The sequence below is a fragment of the Zygosaccharomyces rouxii genome, assembly GCF_000026365.1.
Source record: "Zygosaccharomyces rouxii strain CBS732 chromosome F complete sequence".
NCBI lineage: Eukaryota > Fungi > Ascomycota > Saccharomycetes > Saccharomycetales > Saccharomycetaceae > Zygosaccharomyces > Zygosaccharomyces rouxii.
Genome location: NC_012995.1, coordinates 994,134 through 1,013,727, shown reverse-complemented (window position 1 = coordinate 1,013,727; position 19,594 = coordinate 994,134). Strand labels below are relative to the sequence as shown.

General features: G+C 38.3%; 11 protein-coding genes across 11 annotated transcripts; 3 read left to right on the top strand and 8 right to left on the bottom strand.

Annotated features, from left to right (window-relative positions):
- Positions 1-73: 73 nt before the first annotated feature.
- Positions 74-1,000, bottom strand: YHM2 (Yhm2p; the record flags this gene model as incomplete). The annotated part of the gene is made up of 1 exon (XM_002497697.1): positions 74-1,000. The coding sequence occupies one exon, from the start codon at positions 998-1,000 to the stop codon at positions 74-76; it is 927 nt and encodes a 308-aa protein (XP_002497742.1).
- A 773-nt stretch (positions 1,001-1,773) lies between these two features.
- RRG7 (Rrg7p) lies at positions 1,774-2,502 on the bottom strand (the record flags this gene model as incomplete). The annotated part of the gene is made up of 1 exon (XM_002497696.1): positions 1,774-2,502. The coding sequence occupies one exon, from the start codon at positions 2,500-2,502 to the stop codon at positions 1,774-1,776; it is 729 nt and encodes a 242-aa protein (XP_002497741.1).
- Positions 2,503-2,623: 121 nt separating this feature from the next.
- BIL1 (Bil1p) lies at positions 2,624-2,875 on the top strand (the record flags this gene model as incomplete). Its single annotated transcript, XM_002497695.1, has 1 exon — positions 2,624-2,875. One exon carries the CDS (start codon positions 2,624-2,626, stop codon positions 2,873-2,875), a length of 252 nt encoding a protein of 83 aa, XP_002497740.1.
- A 285-nt stretch (positions 2,876-3,160) lies between these two features.
- CUS1 (U2 snRNP complex subunit CUS1) lies at positions 3,161-4,525 on the top strand (the record flags this gene model as incomplete). Its single annotated transcript, XM_002497694.1, has 1 exon — positions 3,161-4,525. One exon carries the CDS (start codon positions 3,161-3,163, stop codon positions 4,523-4,525), a length of 1,365 nt encoding a protein of 454 aa, XP_002497739.1.
- A 27-nt stretch (positions 4,526-4,552) lies between these two features.
- On the bottom strand, positions 4,553-6,091 carry ZYRO0F12364g (hydantoinase/dihydropyrimidinase family protein; the record flags this gene model as incomplete). Its single annotated transcript, XM_002497693.1, has 1 exon — positions 4,553-6,091. The coding sequence occupies one exon, from the start codon at positions 6,089-6,091 to the stop codon at positions 4,553-4,555; it is 1,539 nt and encodes a 512-aa protein (XP_002497738.1).
- A 457-nt stretch (positions 6,092-6,548) lies between these two features.
- Positions 6,549-7,919, top strand: RNT1 (ribonuclease III; the record flags this gene model as incomplete). Its single annotated transcript, XM_002497692.1, has 1 exon — positions 6,549-7,919. The coding sequence occupies one exon, from the start codon at positions 6,549-6,551 to the stop codon at positions 7,917-7,919; it is 1,371 nt and encodes a 456-aa protein (XP_002497737.1).
- Positions 7,920-8,071: 152 nt separating this feature from the next.
- Positions 8,072-11,023, bottom strand: ISW2 (DNA translocase; the record flags this gene model as incomplete). The annotated part of the gene is made up of 1 exon (XM_002497691.1): positions 8,072-11,023. The coding sequence occupies one exon, from the start codon at positions 11,021-11,023 to the stop codon at positions 8,072-8,074; it is 2,952 nt and encodes a 983-aa protein (XP_002497736.1).
- A 743-nt stretch (positions 11,024-11,766) lies between these two features.
- Positions 11,767-15,855, bottom strand: ZYRO0F12298g (uncharacterized protein; the record flags this gene model as incomplete). The annotated part of the gene is made up of 1 exon (XM_002497690.1): positions 11,767-15,855. The coding sequence occupies one exon, from the start codon at positions 15,853-15,855 to the stop codon at positions 11,767-11,769; it is 4,089 nt and encodes a 1,362-aa protein (XP_002497735.1).
- Positions 15,856-16,216: 361 nt separating this feature from the next.
- CPA1 (carbamoyl-phosphate synthase (glutamine-hydrolyzing) CPA1) lies at positions 16,217-17,404 on the bottom strand (the record flags this gene model as incomplete). The annotated part of the gene is made up of 1 exon (XM_002497689.1): positions 16,217-17,404. The coding sequence occupies one exon, from the start codon at positions 17,402-17,404 to the stop codon at positions 16,217-16,219; it is 1,188 nt and encodes a 395-aa protein (XP_002497734.1).
- A 54-nt stretch (positions 17,405-17,458) lies between these two features.
- On the bottom strand, positions 17,459-17,536 carry ZYRO0F12254g (uncharacterized protein; the record flags this gene model as incomplete). The annotated part of the gene is made up of 1 exon (XM_002497688.1): positions 17,459-17,536. One exon carries the CDS (start codon positions 17,534-17,536, stop codon positions 17,459-17,461), a length of 78 nt encoding a protein of 25 aa, XP_002497733.1.
- Positions 17,537-18,174: 638 nt separating this feature from the next.
- RAX1 (Rax1p) lies at positions 18,175-19,455 on the bottom strand (the record flags this gene model as incomplete). The annotated part of the gene is made up of 1 exon (XM_002497687.1): positions 18,175-19,455. The coding sequence occupies one exon, from the start codon at positions 19,453-19,455 to the stop codon at positions 18,175-18,177; it is 1,281 nt and encodes a 426-aa protein (XP_002497732.1).
- Positions 19,456-19,594: the final 139 nt, after the last annotated feature.

The following is a 19,594-nucleotide window of genomic DNA, read 5'->3' as shown; positions in this document are numbered from 1 at the left end:
AGATAGGTTTGTAAAAGTAGTTTGTCATTTTATTATTATTTGTGCTTATGATAATATACGTACAAATCGCCGATCAATGCTTACCTGCTGGTTTTTCACCAGTTAACTTGGCGACGAATTCTCTTGCTATATCACCCACACCGACCATGAAAACGGTTTGCCAGACACCTAGACCTATACGTGGAGTTACACCACGGTAAAGACCTTTTAGACCATTTGATTGGTAGATGTATTTTAAGGTCTTGGCAACCGTCAAATTCTTGGGTCTATTTGGATCATGGGTTCTCGATTGCATTTCAACTCTCACCACTTCAATTGGTTGATTCCATGCTGATAACCCACCACCAACAACGGAGGCACCGATCTTTTCCACAGCTGATAATCTATCATCAGCTCCCTTACCGGAGAATTTCCTCATACCCTCTTCAACTAAACGTGCCAAACCAAATCTAGAACCCCAATTTGTCATTTGTCTAATGGCAACAGCGTTAACACCTCTATTAATACCTCTAATACCTTCCTTTGCATAAATTTGTCTGAAGATTTGCCATGTAGAAGGTGGAATTCCTGCTTCTGCTGCTTTACTTCTAGTAATTTCAACGGTCTTCATACATGTACAGAATCCCATTGTAAGATATGCTTGTGCGAGACCACCTGTAATACCGCCCATTATACCTGCGAAGAAGTTGTTCAATCCGAAACTTCTGTAACGATATTCAGATTCTGCAGACACGAATAGAAGTACTGCACCTTTAGTAGAGCCTTCAATCCATGCCCATGGGATTAAACCTTGAAAGAACCCAAAGATACCACCACGTGACCACACATGTCTAATGGCTTGTGCAAATGTGAATTGTCTATGAGCAGCCATGGTTGTCTTTACAACCTCCAATGGTTGTCCCAAAGTTGAGACTTCAGCTAGGTTGAGACCAGCACCTAGTAAAATGTTAGAAAACGAGATTGGTTTCTTCTTAAGCTCTTGTGGGGGTGAGGATGACATTGTTATTGTTGTTGTTATCGATTTAACTTAAAATTAGGAGTTATAATACAATTGAATCGATTTTTTAAGATCCTCGAATATCAATGTATCAAAGTGGAAGGTTCTTGTTTCCTTTAAGTCCTTCTCGATCAGATGGACTCATTCTACATAGAGACCTTTAATCTCGTTTAAGTACTTTTGTTAAAGATTTTATTACCGAGGAAAATAAGAGATTAGGGTACAGTCTTTTAGGAAAGTTAGGGCATCATAGATAAAGCAAGATATACTCGGACTAACTTTCCGCCGGACAACCAGGGTGTGGCGGATAGATAAACCCTTACCGGACACCCCTGGTTTTCGGACAGGAGATTATCTTTCGGAGTTCGAAAGGTGATTTACGGCGGGTATTGTATTTAAACATATATGTTTGGCATAGGATGTGATTTAGAACCTCGAGGAGCTCTGATGATGTCCTGTGGCTACGGTCAGTATTGCAGAGGTTCTCTTCGCTTTCAAAAGAGCGTTCTTCTAAGAGTTTTTCCGTGTAGATTCTTTATGTGATGATATCATCGTGAATCCTTGGCAATTACAGAACAGTATTAAACTCTATAAGCATTGGAAAGATCGAATGGAATACCTTTCATGTACTGCTTTGGTCGAAACTGGGTGGTTACTTGGTTCTTTGGATAATTATCTTCTTGTTGTCTTTGATTTCAATTTACGTTATGTCGGGAAGAACTCACATTCAGTAAATACATCAAATGAACAAGTTAAAGAAAAAATACATAGATTTCTCATCGTCTATAAAGTGATAATTTTAACCATTCTTTAATACCACACCCTTGCAACAGTGCTGCTGCGTAGTCGTTCTCGTAATAATTCAGTAATCTACCTGAATTGTCCACATCGTAATTGTCACCTATTCGTTGTAGCATTTCAATTCTAAGATAAATCAATGGCACTTTTACAGTGTTTATAAGACTCAACCCTTCCTTCGTAAGTAAATTTGGGGAACACATCAAGATTACACTACGGTTCCTCTGTGAATCAGGTACTATTGATGCAAACGTACCTACAAGTTCTCTGAACTCTCTTGGCGATACTTTAGAGCCGCTAAAGGCCTTGCACTGCACTAGTGCCTTTAACGGATCCAATTTACCATCATTCTCCTCTATTTTACATCTTAAAGGCTTCAGAGTAGTACCGTGGATCTTGCACCGCTTGGGAACGGCATCTAACGGGACAACTTTAGTTACTTGACCGAACACAAAATCTAATGGCCATTGTCCTCTAATATCTACACCACGATCATGAGAGCCACCGATTTTTTGCAGTTGGTTCATACTCAGTTTTCCACTCAGCTCCCTCATTACAGTATGCTCATAGAGAGTTCCCTGGAAAACGCTTGATTGGGAGATTTCTTGATTCTGTCTAATGAATTGTAAAATGGCATCGTTGCTCGAGGGTCGTTTCCATATGATTGGTCTTAGCATTATTCCATTGATGGCTTTTAGCCTCGACATGGTAAATCATCGGTACAGTATCAGCTGGAAAATCATCACTATAAAGAATATTTAAGATTTACAATAAGAAACCACTTTGAAAGGGTCACATATATACGGAAGAACCACCCTGAGAATTTTAATGAGTACAGCAAGCCCTGATAGAACTTCGAATAGAGAGGAACAGACACCTCTAACTAGTTCTTCATCGGCTTCTACGGGGAAAACGACCACAGAACAAGATGATAAGCAGGGAAGCACGGTAACTGTATTTGAGTTGACTAGTGAGATTAAGAAATGCTTAAAAGATTTAGAGGACTCCATCCAGAGTAATGATGAAAAGTTTGAAAAGACTATGAAAAGATTTGAAAGTAAGATAAAGACCCTAGAATGATGGTACTGGGATCAGGAATTTGAAGAACTAACACGTTCGAAGAATATAAGATTTAGCTTTAGGGAAATGCTAGCTATAGCTACATCAATAGTTTCCAATGCATAATATCTGACTATATAAGCTAATGAACTGGACAATTTGTTATTGATAATGAGATTTAACAACCCTTTTTCACTATTTGTACTTTGTATATTTCAAGCTAGCTCATCGCGATGAAAAGTAGTAACTCATCGACACTTCTAAAATACAAAAGATACAGATATTCATTACAGCTGTAGATTTATTATGGGTCGAAAGGGTAAAAGGCATTCTACTAGGAATCAAAATTCTAATCCCCATGGAAAGCTCGAGATTGCCAAGTTATTAGACACTAGAAGGGCTCACCACAAGGAATCCGGTAAGGAGACTACCAAACATGAATCTACTCTAGAGAAACAGTTCGAACCGTTATTCGAAAAATTCCAAATACCTCAGGATAGTTCTTCGAGCCAAGTAGTTGTATATGATGATGAAGCTGAACCAGGAGAAGTACCACCTATGGTAGAAGAGGTTGATGAAGATGAGAATAATCAAAAAGATCGACTTTTATCCAAAAGAAAACTACGAAAGGTTTCTAAACCGACATTATATGAGTTGAAAAAATCAGTACCGTATCCTCAGGTTATTGAATGGTACGATCGTGATTCTCAATATCCTTACCTCCAAGCGTCAATTAAATCTTCAAAGAATATGGTTCCGGTGCCATCACATTGGCAAAACAAGAAGGAGTACTTGTCAGGACGCTCACTATTGGAGAAGAGACCATTTGAACTACCAGAAATCATCAAGGAGACTGATATCGAACAGATGAGACAGGTTATGCCAGATGAGACGAAAGATTCAACTCTTAAGGAAACCGCTAGGGCAAGAGTTCAACCAAAGGTAGGTACACTTGACATAGATTACAAAAAGCTTCATGACGTTTTCTTCAAATTAGGCACCAATTGGAAACCTGATGTTTTGCTACCCTTTGGTGATTTATACTATGAAGGTAGGAATCTTTATGAAGAGGCACAATGGAAGAAATTGGTTAGAGACAAGAAGCCAGGTAAAATTAGTGCTGAATTAAGATCAATCATGAACTTAGGTGAAGGTCAATTACCTCCATGGTGTATGAAGATGAAAAATGCTGGAATGCCGCCCAGTTATCCAAATTTAAAGGTAGCAGGTCTGAATTGGGGGATCGAAAACTTGAAGGGAGATACTTATGGTACATTATCGACACAGCAAGGAACTAAGGATAAAACCAAGTATTTTGGCCAAATGATCTTATTAGATGAACCGGAACAAGAAGAGATCGAAGATCAATCAGAAGGGCTTGTCTATCAAGATGATGCTGCAAAGGTCGAGCAGAAAGATAATAACACTCAGGCCATTGAAGCACCCATTGAAATTGAACCACAGGAAGCCAGTAAGGAACCAGATGAAGCTCCTCGTCCACTATTTACTATAATGAAAGAAAAAAAATCCGATACTGCTTCAGATACTACGGGTTCTAGGACCATATATGCTATATCAAATAACGATAAGGAAGCTGAAGAGCCGTCCAAGTCTAAACAAGATTCGAATGAGGAGGACAGACAAGATCACATTGAAAATTTTAAATTTTAAATTTTAAATTTTTAAATGCATGTGTATCTATTTGGAGAGATTGTAAGCGGGTCTCCATTCATTGACCCATTTGTCGGTAGGATCGCTGATCGCTTTCCTCTTAATATACTGTCCACTAGCATGTCCAGAAATTAAACGGCCTTCTTTAAACACAATTTTACCACGTACCAGCGTGTATCGAGGCCAGTTCTTGACTTCTAAACCTTCATAAGGAGTATAGTCACAAGAATGATGCAACATTTCGTTATTAATCTTTGTGCGTCCTCTCTCATCTTTATTGGGATACCAAATTAGAATATCCGCATCGCTGGAACCAGGCAACAATGCACCTTTCTGAGGATAACAACCATACAATTTGGCTGGATTAGTGCAGTGTAATTCAACGAACTTCATGAGGGATGATATGTTTTTATTCAAGTACCCATGATCGAAACCTAGTGGCATTCTAGTGCATACACCTGGCATTCCATTCGGAATGTATCTGAATTTACCACCCTTACCTTGGTCAAATGCATTGTGCTTACCTCTGTGTTCCGAGGAGTAAAGATATGCACAGTGATCAGAACTTACAATGGTAAATGTACCATTATCCATAGCTCTCCAGAGGCATTCTTTAACTTGATCTTCCCTCAAAGGAGGGGAGCAAATGTTCTTAGCGCCTTCAAACCGGTCGGTGTCTCCATGATGGCATTTTGTATCCTCATGTGATAATACTACGTACTGTGGACATGTTTCTGCAAACACTTTGATACCCTTCGTTTGTGCCTTTCTTATAGCCTCCACTGCTTCAGGTGAAGATACATGTACGAACAAAACTGGTGTATTCATCATAGTGGATAAAGCAATGGCTCTATTAGTAGCTTCACCTTCCACAATTGTAGGTCTCGAAACTCCATGGTAGTAAGGTTCAATTAAACCTTGATTTTCGAGTGAATCAGTCATCCATTTAACTATATCACCGTTTTCTGCATGAACCATAGTGGTAATACCATTTTTCCTAGTAGCATACATGGTGTTTAAGATGCTATAATCTGACATTTGTAACCCTGGATAAGTCATAAAGATTTTCACACTACTAACTCCCTGATCTTTGTACAAATTGCACAATTGTTCATCTAGCGCACCACATGCATTGAGCGTTTCTTGTTCCAATTTGACGAGTATTAGATGCAATCCATAATCGCAGTAAAGAGTTTCCTTCTCGTAGGATTCAATTGTTTTGCCAACAGAGTCTGAAAGTGCCTTAGGACCTTTTAGGTTCGCATCCTGTGATGCGAATGCAATCACGGTGGTGGTTCCACCAGCAACAGCACTTCTTGTAACCGTACTCATTGTGTCGATTACGTCACCCATAAGCTTCACGGGTTCCTCCACATGAACGTGAGCATCTACACCACCAGGTGTTATAACGCCACCTTCAGCATCAATTACCTCTTTGGAAAGCTCAGAATCAATACTACCAGCTATAGTAGTTATTTTACCTTCACAGATACCAATATCTGCCGGATAGAAATCGCTAGCAGTGCAAACAAAACCATTCTTGATAACTAGATCGTAGATACTCATGAGTAGATAGTTGGAGGTCTCAGAGTTTAAAGATGTTTACGTGCAATCATCAATTGAGCCTTCTTTTATATGATTGCCAATTTAATCATATCGGAATTTACGGGACGCATATTTCCTTCCTTATTGAACGATAAGATAAGCTTTTAAAATGGTTCAAGTTGATAAAACATTAAACCGACGGTGCTTCGAAGGATCTCAACACTTACAAGGCACCAATTAAACTCAATTGATTCACACAGTAGATCTCATCACATCTCATCACATCTTATATAAAATAATTTTTCAATTGCATGCGGCTGTAGCTCATCGCATCTTGCTCAAAATTTTTCAAACTAATGCCAGAAAGCATAAAACCATATGAACTGTAAAAAGTGTTGATATCTAGTTGCAATTTAATATCCAGCAGCTCAGCTCGAGTTCCACTTGAATTGAAAATTGCATTCTTCAGGGTTTAAACATGTCTTCAAATGCAAAGAGAGGTGCACTAGGAAACCAGGAGGTTTCCAGTGGATCCAGGGACAATTTAGTTAATAAAGATGATAAAGAACAAGATTTTGTATATCAATATTCACAAATGATCCAGTTAGAGCACGCCGTGACCAAATTTGTGGAGTCATATCAACGTATTATCTCCCTTTCTCCGAACCTAAAGATTTATAACCAAGTCTTGTCAAATCCAGAGGAAATTCCAGTACAAATCTTACCAGCTTTATCTCGTTACAAGTTGAAGATGGCTTCTGAATTGAAATCTGCAGATGAACTTGACAAGATACCGATCCTGAAAGACCTTGGCACTTATGCCTCCAAATTCAATCAAAACCCTTCAAGTAAAGATCCCATACTCAATGGAATCTCTAGTAAAGATCTGAAAAAACTGTCAAGTGAAGTGGTACGTCCAAGTCAGGTAGATGAAGATGTGGATGAAGAAGAAGATGATGATGAAGAGAGTTATGATCCTGTGAAAAATTCTAAAGATACTAAAGGTTCCAAATGGCCACCGAAATTACCAGAGATTAAGGATCCAGCTGTGAGAGCAAGAGTATTCATTCATAAGTCTACGATTAAGGATAAATTATATTTAACAGAATCTGAGATGATAAAGGCGCATAATGAGAGGCTAGAATTTTTGGGTGATTCCGTTTTAAACACAGTAATAACAATGATTATTTATAACAAATTCCCAAGGTATACTGAAGGTCAACTGTCGAAACTAAGAATGACACTAGTGAGTAACGAAAGGCTTAAAGAGTGGACATTCATGTATGGATTAGAGAAAAAGTTGAGAACTAATTTTGATATGACAAAGGAAAATGCTAATTTCCAACAAGGAAAACGTAAGTTATATGCAGATGTCTTTGAAGCCTATATTGGTGGCCTTATCGAAGATGATCCCAAGCATAATATGCCAAGAGTGAGAAAATGGCTTAGTAAATTGGCCAAGCCTGTTATGGATGAGGTTACCGTAAAGGATGTTGGATTAGAATCTACCGAAGATTTGGATCTTAATGCTAAAAGGCAATTGTATTCTCTAATAGGTTTTGCCGCCTTGAATTTACACTACGTGACGGTAAAAAGACCTACCAATACTGATCCAAATACTGTAGTAGAGTGTAGGGTTGGCGATGGTACTGTATTAGGATCAGGTGAAGGGAGAAATATAAAGATTGCCGGATTAAAAGCTGCCCAAAATGTTTTGAAAGATAAAGCTGTGTTGGAGAAATACTCTCGTATGCGTGCATCTATGCCTAGAAATGAATCAGCTGTAAAATTAGATGAAGGCAAACCTAAGAAGAAGAAGCAGAAGCTGGACGATGGATCTTCCAAATAAAACCCGTTATTTAATTTTTCGACTTTGTTCTTTAATTATGCATTTAAAATCAAAACTATACATTCAGTAAATAAGAAGTTAATTTTTCATACAGAATGATCTATTATACCTTTCCTTATAGTCTATGCTATTTATTTTTAATACGTCACAATTCATTCCTGGTGAAGTCTTGCTTTCTTTTCTATATGATCGTCACTTTGAGGAATTGGAACCCCCGGAGTCACAGTGTCGTTACCATTGTTTGAAGCTGGTGTATCTTCTCTTGTGGTAACCCTGCTTCTTTTCTTCTTCATGGATTCTGGCGCCTCATACTCCCTTGTCAGCAACGTCAAAAGCGTGTTTGACCTCTTTGATAACTCGTGTACCGTCCTTGTCCTTATAAACCAATCGAATGCAAATAAATTACTCGTCATAATCTCTTGCTTTAGTTTTTCATATAATTTATCTGCGAAAAGTCCATATTTGCTTATAGTCAAGAGAATAAATTTATCCTCCGTGGAATTGTATGTTCGTCTTGCATTATTTGGGGGATAATGGATTGACATTTCATAAAAAGGATACTTCCATTGCTCAATTTTCTTCTTCAACAATGTCTCTTGATACTTCAATTTTTCATTTTTTTTCTCACCATTCTCAATCGTTGCCATATATTTTTCATATCCATGAATTTCTTGATATCTTTCCCAGAATACTTCTGCATATTCATCTACTTCTTCTGGTGTTTTAGAGTCCACTGATTTACGAATCATGTCCGCACGATCTCTACCATATTTGGCGCATGCATTAATAAACGCAATTAAGTCACGTTTATTCCAAGTGGTAAAGGCCTGTGAGATCAACTCTTGTTTCCTAGATTCGTCCTCTTCAGTGAAATCTTCAGCTTGATCAATTTTTTCCTGTTCTTCCTTAATCTTTTGTTTCGTTTCATCAGAAACTTCCTTAGATTCTTCTTCATCATCTTCCTCAGTTTCAGAAGCACCTGTTATATCATATGAAGTGACTTTATAGTTGACTTTCTTCTTGAAAGACAATTGCTCCTTTTCCTGCAAGGCTGACAATTCCTTAGGGAAGAATTGGAAATCTTGACCATGAATAATCTTAGGTGGGCGGAAAGTCTTAGGTTGAGGCGTGGACTTAGCATTAGATTTTGAGCTTTTTGAACTGGTCCCGATGATTTCTTTGTAATAATCATCCACAGAATAAGTCTGTTGTTCTCTTCTTCTTTCTCTCCGAGATGGATTGATCCATTCGATAGCCTTGTCGGCTGTTCTTTTTTGAAAGTTTTTACCGTTCCATTCATAAGCTGATTGATTTTCCATATCATTAAACCTTTGCAAATCATCCAAGCCCAGAGATTCGTATTTGGCATTTAGTTCCTTCGTCTTTTGATCACCTTTAGCCAAAATTTCATCAATATCATCATTGACACTAATTGTATTAGATTTCTTTTCAAAAACGTCCTTTGCACCAAATTGAATCATATCAAGCAAATCATCCTTGGAATTACCAAGATTAGCAGTTTTCTTACTTGAATCTTGTTGTATAACCAACTGATCCAACCTCAATTTTTGAGCGGCACGTTCAATAACTTTCTCTTCAATAGCACTCTCCGTAACAAATCTGTAAACATGAACTTGTTTCTTTTGACCAATTCTATGAGCTCTATCCATGGCTTGTAAATCTGCTTGGGGGTTCCAATCGGAATCGTATAGGACCACAGTATCAGCGGTCACTAAATTGATACCTAGCCCACCAGCACGAGTGGTCAACAAGAAAACAAACTTATCAGAATCTGGTTTATTGAACTCGTCAATGGCTTCAATACGATCCTCATGAGCCGTGGAACCATCAATTCGACAATATTCGTAATCTCTAAAGTAACAGTAATCTTCCAAAATGTCAAGCAATCTAGACATTTGACTGAAGATCAATACACGAGAACCCTTTTCTTTCATTTTTTTCAGCAATTTATCAAGGACAATCATTTTACCAGCATTATAGACCAAATGCTCATCGGTGGTATAAGGTGGACCAGGCTCGGCACCCTCGAAAAGATATGGATGATTACAGCATTTTCTCAATTGCATGACAATGTTGAGTAGTCTCGTTTTACCTTCACGCTTACCGACTACACCATTAACAGCGTCTATATCTTTTTCTAACAGTGATTTATACCAATGAACCTGCATTTCAGTCATACCAACGTACAAGTTGGTCTCGATCTTCGGGAGCAGAGACTTTTCCACATCGGCCTTTACTCTCCTCAACAAGAAGGGACTTAGAACTGTATGCAATTGCTGAATCACAGTTTCTTGATCTTGCTCACTGTTATTTTGTTCGAACCAATCGTCAAAAACTTCCGCATCTCCAAAGACATCTGGCAACAAAAAGTTCAAGAGAGCCCACAACTCGTGTAAATTGTTTTGTAAAGGAGTACCTGTGATCAATAATCTATTTCTCGAGTAAAACAATCTAATGATTTGTGACAAAGTACTCTGCTCGTTCTTAATACGATGAGCTTCATCAATGACCAAATATTGCCAAGCGACTCTTTTTAACGTACTTTTTTCCTTGATAACCATTTCGTAAGATGAAATTAAAACGTCAAATTTAGCTTCAAGTACCCTTTCTTGTAAAAGCTCACGTCTTTCATCTTTGTCACCATGTAGTACTAAGACATCAACTTCAGGTGTCCACCTTTCAAATTCTCTTCTCCAATTATCCAGCGTAGATTTGGGGACGATAATTAAGAAGGGACCTTCTATACCTTTAACATATCTCTGGTGACCCAAGAATGAAATAGTTTGTAAAGTTTTACCAAGCCCCATTTCATCTGCCAAAATACCGGATAACTTGTGTTCGTGTAATGAAATCAACCAATTTAAACCTTGGATCTGATAATCTCTTAATTTTCCATGTTTAATGTACCAAGGTGTCTCCGTTACATAGTCTTCATTTTCATAGTTCTCAGCTCCATCTACTTCTTCATCTGCAATTAGTTCAGCATCTTCCTCCTTTTCACTTTTCCTCGAATGACGTGATCCACTATCAACAGATTTCTTTCTCTTCTGCTCTTCATCAATTCCCTTCAATAACTTTTGCATGTTCTTATCCTGTTTAGCTCTAAGACTAATAAAATGACGAAAAAGGTCCGTAAGACCCAATAGATGCCTAAACCGCTTATAAGTATCATTCTTATCTCTTTTCTTTGCATTTCTCGCATCTTCATCTAAAATGAAATGTTTCTTTCTCCTCTTATAATACTCATCATCTTTAACAACAAAACTTTGCTGTTCCTTTGGTTCCTTTGGTTCCTGTGGTTCCTGTGATTCCTGTTGTTTCTATAATATCATGTTAATATCATAGCCATATGCAATGGGCGAGCCGCCAAAAAAAAACCACTGCCAGTATCTCAATTAATCCCGTATCAAATACATACCTCTTGAACTTCACTCATCTTGATTCCATCAACCCAGTTTTTTTCAAAATTTGCAAATACTTTCCAGCAATTTCAGAGTACAATAGTAACGATTGAAAATCCTAGTAAAAAAATCGGTAAACTGAATAAAAAATCTGGGGAGAGAAAGACACAACGATAGAAATGTCAATTCCCTTCAAATTTGACAATAGCAAGCACTTCTGTTAGATCTCTAATAACGATTCTTGTTTATTATAAAACTCTTAAAAGTAGATATTTCTTATAACCCTTTCATATTTCAAAAAATTTCGCTTATATTACTTTAGAAAAGACCGCCCGCCTTTAAAGAAAACATGACGTAAAACGCGATGAATATAAAGGATATACAGCATTATACTTTATATTACAATATTATCGACATGTTGGCAGTTATTCCTGCACTTGCCTACTTTGAAATTTTAATTTCAGCTTCTTCTTGCCTTTTTTAGTTTTATCATCAGAGCCCTGTACGAAGTCTGGTAGTGTCTCTGCGGCATTGTATACAACGTCTAGTTCTCGAGCTAAATTCTTGTTCTTCTTTTTGTGTAACTGCTTCTGCACACTTTTAGCCTGTTCTGCAAACCATTTTTCAAATTGTTGAGCTGCCAATTTTTCCTCTAATGTCATGGTGGGGCCAGCAGAAGCAGAAGCCGGAGCAGAAGCCGGAGCAGGTGGGACAATGGAACCATCCTTACGGGACGATGAGGACTCCGCCGCTGCACTTGCCTGCTTCATGGCAGTTTTCTGCAAATACGGCGAAATACCACCCAAATTACCGTGACTAACAAATTCTGTGTTAGGGGCCAATTGGTGATTCTTCTTCTTTTCCTTCTTACTGACGTTGAGAGAAACGCTCGAATTATGATCATAAAGAGAAGGTAGATTGTTCTTAGCAGAAGAGGAGGAAGAACTATTGAAAGATTTAGCCCTTGAAGATTTTTTCCAGACTTGTTGATCCCTTGATAGTGATTTTTCACCTTCTTCCACAACGATATGTTTCATCCTTTGCTTCTGAGAAACTTTCTTAAATGCACCACTCATCTTTGCAGAGGAAGTATCCATCTCTGATAGGCCATCATTATTTGGAGACTTGCTCGATATGGGGAATAAGGATGGCAGATCGACATTAGATTCCTCTGGAGCCGAATGAAGAACAACTTTACCACTTTTCCTAGGTGTTTGGTCTATAAGCACAGAACTTGATTCTGTTTTCGATTCTGATTTTCCATCTGAGGGTCTTGATGAAAGCCTACGTCTTGGTTTTTTCATCACTTCAGTAAAATCATCAATATCTTCAATAGCAGTATCATCAGTACGATCTGCCCAAGCGCTCTTCCTCTCAATATCTATATGAGAAGGTCTTCTCAATTCAATTTTCTCGCCAGTGGTAGAAGACTGTCGACTCTTTGTTTGAGTATTACCGTGCACAAAAGATGCTTTTCTATTGGAAGATTTAGTTCTCTGCTTGGGTTCTGCTTCTCTTGGTTTTAGATCAAAGATTGGCACAAACCGATGCTTAGGATCTATGAAACGATCGTTGAATGCTCTAATGTTGTTACGGAACAAGGCTAGCCAATCGAAATTCTTATTGTCGTACCACGATTTATTACTATCCGGAGAACTAGCAGATGAATTTCTCATTTCCCTTAGAACTCTTTCCAAGGACTGCCATATTTCTGAATCGAAATGTTGGTTAACCAATTCAATATTCTCCTTAGAAAATAACATTCCCACATGGGTACAGAGGAACCAACAACAATTGAATGCCAATAATCGGCAGTTGTAGTATGCTGCATTGATCAGAATGGGAATAACGGTTTCACCAGTGATATAGTTGGCAATCAAACTTTCCAAAAAGTTCTTAAACGATTCTAAATTGAAAAAATCCGATAGCTCTAAAACTTCCAAAAAGAATTGTAAGTACTCCGTAAAGCTTCTTTGGTCCAATTTGGAACAAAGATCTTCATACTCCATACCATAGATGTAACCTAAAACAAATTCTACATTGTTCTGGTTAGCAGATTCAATTTGTCTCAGATCAATAATCTTATATCCATCATCATTCCTAGAAACCCAATCTTTGTTTAAAATGATTTGGAAAAATGCACTTCTCGTGGAAAGAACTAATTCATGTGCTTCCAAAATACCGTCATTAACAAGAATGCGAACATCTGTACTGGTATTTTGATGATGACTATCACTGTTGTTGTGCTTCCATGATTCTTGTAGAGAAATAGGCAATCTGGCCAGATGGTGTGAATTATCAACAAGATCGAATAATAGTTTAGAAGTACTTTGACCAAAATGTCTCTCATCTGTGTAGAGAAAATGAGTAACTTTCTGTAATGACTCACTCGCATCCTTGTCCGCCTTGACTCCAATGTTCCAAACGTTTTCATTTTTACCGCGGTCTCGAAGAACAAATTCTAAACCTGAATTTTTGGCATCATATCGACCGGTATCAGCAATAGATTTAAGTAACTTTTGACAGCGGCTCTGCAAGATCAATTTGTGACAATAACAAATCGGTAATCTCGTTTGAGAGTCTACAAAGGCAACGTCGAAATTTGCATCTTCAAAAATCTCTTGCTGAGCCAATACCGTAGTCCTGGCATCTTCAAAGTTGGCAAGGGATGACCCGCTATCTTTAATCTTTCGCAGTTCAGAGTTTTTTTCATCCCCCTTAACTTCAGTAATAAGTTTATGATTACTTAAATAATCAGCGCATCGGAATTGTGGTTCATTCAAAAGTCCCCAAACTAGATTGTGTCTATCTCTAACCTTGCCTTTCAGTGGTGAGTACTGAGAAAAATCGAAATACAAAGTATCTTTAGGATAAATCATAGGGATCTCATTGAATTCACTCTTTAAAATGGCGAATGAACCAAATGACGAATCGCACGAAACATTAACGGCTCTACCACTATGCAATTTGCTACTATGCACCTTTTCTGGACGGCTATTTACACCATCCAGGGTATAGACTTCACCACTCACGGTACAAATCAAAAGCTTACCTTGTGCGCTAACGTCAAAATCTGCGCAACGATTAGACTGCAAATTCGGCGTCCAGTACAAATTCACTGGCAAAGAATTAGGCATCTTAGACCACATTTTTGTGCTATCCCCCTTCCAATTGATAATACCAATCCTACCAGAAGCGTACTTGAAACAAATCCTATTACCAAATCGATTACTACATTTCATGTCTACAACTTCACTGGGTACCTCACGGGGTGTAAAATGATCAAATGCATCAATCTCTTTATAAGTACGAGATTTCGGCAGCGGTATTTTGAAAGTTCTCATTGTGTAATTACTAAGAACATGTAAAGTGTTCCCCTGAGTACGAATAAATGTGACCATCTCTGTACAAACAATTTGTTCCACTTGATGATTGGGTAAACTGACAACCATAGGGGTTCTTACAATATATCCATCCTCATCATGGTACTGTGAATCAGGTGTAGCGTGTACCGGTTTAGAACCGCCCATCTGACCCAAATTCAACCCCCACAGGATAATGTTTCCTGACGCTGTAGCGGCACATGAATGAATTTTGGAACATGCCACAAATGTGATAGCGTCATTGTCGAGAAAATTAATTCTCTTTGGTGATGAAACTGTAATCTTATTAACGTTTTTATCATCCGATTTTTTGCCCAGCGATTGACCTGATTGTCCATATGCATTCCACCCCCAACTATAAACAGCATCATCCTCAGTGAGCACTAAAGTATGATGATCACTAGAAGCGACCATTTTGACCTTTAAACCTTTGAGATCCCATGCCTGAGTAAATGTCGGTTGTGGCGATTCTGCGGTTCCATTACCCAGACGACCCCGAGATCCAGTACCACAGGTGTATATTTTATTATCTGTCGTTAGTATCAACGAATGGTACCTTCTCATACAAATCTGTTTAAACTTCTCTCCGCTGGGTAGATAACCATGGGTTTCCAACTGGTTGATAACTAATTGAAACATATTCTGACGATCATCCTTAGTACCTGTCCCCAACTGATAGTTAACGTTCGATCCCCATGTCAAAACGTATGAACCAAAGGTGCTTTGCTCTGGCGGCTTATCCCCCCATACAACTAAAGATCCACTATCCGTCTCACCTGTACGGTACCCTATCATTTGTGGGAATCTTCTCGCAGGTCCTTCTAATTCCAAATCATATAATTCCAACGGTGTGAGTCCTTCTCTGTCCACTTGTCCCAATACATGCCCACCAAATTTATGTGAAAGGTATTCCACTTCATCCTTCCAATGCTTATAGAGTTTAAAACTGTTCTGTAAATGTCCCTGCTTTAAGGTAACATGTAATGGTGTGTACCCGGATTCTAAATCATGAGAATATAGATCGATCGTTTCTAATTCACCCATATGTGGTAAACAACTCTGAAGATAAGAATAATTCCTACCAAAAACGTCTCTTCTCTTGGTATCATTTCGTTGCTGTTGTCTCATCATGATTTTTAATATACAACCAAAAGTTTAAATAGCAATCCAATATATCTAAAGATCCATCTCGATAGTAATGGTCTAGCAATACCTTTCCCTTTATAACTAATAAGAGCCATGCTTTCTAATTTGCCATTTAATTTCTGATGTTAACCGGGATGATGTTCGCTATAAAGCACTGTTACCCCGCTTTGAATCTTAGTGTAAAAAAAATAATACAAAAACGAACTAAAGTAAAATCACGCCGTAGAAATCCCATAATATATTAAGTGTCTAATAGTACTAACAGTTATATTAATATTTATACAAATCTTTTATTCCCAGTTTAACATTAGTATTATTCTAGAGTCACATCTCTCCTCTTGGTATTTTATAGCACTCTTTGAGTAGGTAACTCCTCAACCTTTAAGGCAATGGGGGTGGTAGCGTTAAGCTTTGCATTAGCTTCTTTCTTGGCAAGGTACTGTTCAATGTTGTTGAAGTACTTGTCAAAAAGAACTGCACTGTCAGTTGGGCCACCTTTAGCCTCTGGATGGAATTGTGTAGAGAATACTGGTCTCTTTGTATGGATCATACCTTCGTTAGATTGATCATTCAAGTTAATGAAGTAAGGTTCCCAATCCTTTGACAAAGTAGCAGCATCAACTGCATAACCGTGGTTTTGAGAAGTAATGTGACATTGACCAGTAGTTAGATCCATCGCAGGGATGTTATGAGCTCTGTTACCGTATTTCAATTTGTGAGTATTAGCACCGGATGCCAATGCCAATAGCTGGTGACCCAAACAAATACCAAAGATTGGTAAATCATGTAATTTTTCATCCTGCAACAGTTCTTTCAAATTAGAGATGGTAGATGAACAGAAACTTGGGTCACCAGGTCCGTTAGAAATGAAAACACCGTCAAATTGCTGTGCGACATTCTGGATCTTGTAATCGTAAGGGAAAACCGTAACGTTAGCACCTCTAGCAACAAGACATCTAACGATATTTTCCTTAACACCGCAATCGATCAAAGCAACATTGCATCTTGGTTCAATGGATCTAACATGGTATGGTTGCTTAGTGGTAACCTTAGCAACTAAATTAACTCCCATTGGGTCAACCCATTCAGCATCATTATGGCCTTGGACGGTAATACGGCCCAAAGAGGATCCTTGCTCTCTCAAGTATTGGACCACTTCACGGGTATCAACACCGGTAACAGCTGCAACACCTTCCCTTTTACACCAAGAACCCAACGATTCCACAGCGGTCCAGTGAGAATGTTCATAAGCATATTCAGCAACAATGATACCAACCACATGAGGATGTGGGGATTCGAAGAATCTTAATAAGTTAAATTGATCACGAGCTTCGGTAGATGGGACACCGTAGTTACCAATCAATGGCTGCGTAAAGACCAAAATCTGACCAGTGTAGGAAGGATCCGACATGGATTCTGGATAACCGACCAACGATGTGGTAAAGACAGCTTCACCAGCCACTGCTTTTTCAGCACCGAAAGAAGTACCTTTAAAAGTAGGACCGTTTCTAATTGAGAAAGTAGCTTCAGACATGTTCAAATTCAAGTTTTTTTTGGTTTAGTTGTAGTAGTGAGGGGGTTAATCTATCTAATACTCGTTGGTCTTCCAAATGTGGTCAGAAATATAGTCTTGACAGGTGTATGAAGACTCCGACAGTTTAAACATACACAGAAAAAAAAAGGGAAAAAATGTGAAAGTAAAATCAATAATGATTTCTTACAACAGAAAATAGGAATTAAAGATAAATGATTAAAAGACCGAATAGAAGTAAAGTATATATATCTTCAAATTCTGAGATGAGATTGAGATTGACGAGATGAGATGAGCATTGAAATTTTTTCAGTTTTAAATACGAAAAAGGAAAAAGAAAAAAGAAAAAAAAAGCCGTTATTTCATCACGAATGACGGAGGTGAGTCAGCGATGATATCACTAAGTGTAACCAATGAATATGAACTAACAAATTTTTTTCAACTTGATTTGGCTTTACTGAATACAAAGACCAGTCCAAGATTTGTGAAGATGGTGGCATGTATTGCGTAAGCAACTCCTTATATGAAGTTTCCCATTCTACCGCCAGAAGGCTCTATGTAACCACATACCACGTGACTTTTCATCTGTGGATGTCTGTTACTTTCGAAGAGATCTTGAGTTCGAATCCTTCAAAGTGCATAAAACATCAATTATAAAAGACCTATAGATGGGTAATATGCGATTATATGCAATGCTACCCAATAATGCAAAAAGGTTACATAATGACAGAGTGAAACTCACCATCAATTCCATTAGCAATTGTCTTTCCCTTTCATATTCTCTTACCTGGGACACAACTGAATAGAACTGTAAGAACTGCGGTAGATACTACTACCAACAGGAAACACCACATCCCCCTTCTCAACAGTAATTTTTTAATAAAAGGATGATGAACTGGCATCAGCCTTGAACGTCCACCTAGAAGGGCAAAAATTGTCGGTACTCTTGTCCTACTCTTAGGAACATCCTCTTCCCTATCCGATGGTAATTTTTTTTCGTACATTAGCCTTTGGGTAACACCAAACCATGAATACAATATATCCACCTGATAAATTCCACAAACGCTAAAGTAACATCCAATCCCAAACGGAACTATAGTAGTGACACGAATGGCTCTACTGTAATGCAAAAATATGAGTACGTATCCGATCCAGAATCCAATTCCTAACCAACACAATCCAAGGGCAATACGACCTAGACCCGAATATGTGGACAATGGCGACGCGGATCTCTGGCCACGAATGTCCCCTTTCGATTTACCTATGGCCGCTGTAGTTTGAAATCTCCAATCCGATAACTGATCGTGTAAATTGTGCAAAGCCACACGGTTGAGAAATTTGGGGAAACAATCCATTTCTAGAAAATCGTACGACAAATTCCTTAAATCTTCGAATAATTCGGGATCAAATCTACGTTCACTTTGCACAGCATGCAATGCCTTCATCCTTATTTCATCAGGAACGTTGATCAAGTATCGAGGACTTTCCTGTGGTGACAAAAGGTATTGCCTACATATTTGACTTGCATTGTTAATCAACTGTTTTCTTGTCATTTTTGGTTGCTTATCCTTGTGGATCTTTTGCTTTAACATATCATCCACCATTGCGGCTAGAAACTCATCTGCTTCCCGGTCAGACTGAGTACTTAGTCTGTGATCTTGCTTGAACGTATCCAATAACCTTGATATTCTCATGGATTCCTCCACGTTTCCTCTTAGGAACTGAGAAACCCGCCTTGCGTTCTTAAAATCCAAATATCCCTCGGTTAACAGTGCATCCAGTAAAACATTAGACTCATCAGAGTGTGCATCATCCGCAATTAATTCACTATTTCTTGCCTCAATTGATTCTTTAACACCTCTCACATAGTCCCGACATAACCTTACGTGTGCCATAAGGTCGATCCAGAAATCGAGGAAGTCAATTGCATAAGGAAATTGTGAAAGGAAGGTATAAAAGGACCATAGATCCACCGGTGGTGATGTTTGCCTCAGTAATACTTCGTAAAGTGTCGGAAGACGTTGATTTTCAATAGGCGTAAAATCTCCCTCCATCTTTACTCAAAAGCTTGGGGAACTTCAATTCTAACAGCGTACCGGTACAACTGGACCTATCTAACCAGATACCATGTTTCTTTTAAAACAGTTCCAATATGTCTCTTTTCCATTCACGACTTTTTGTAGTTTACTTTAT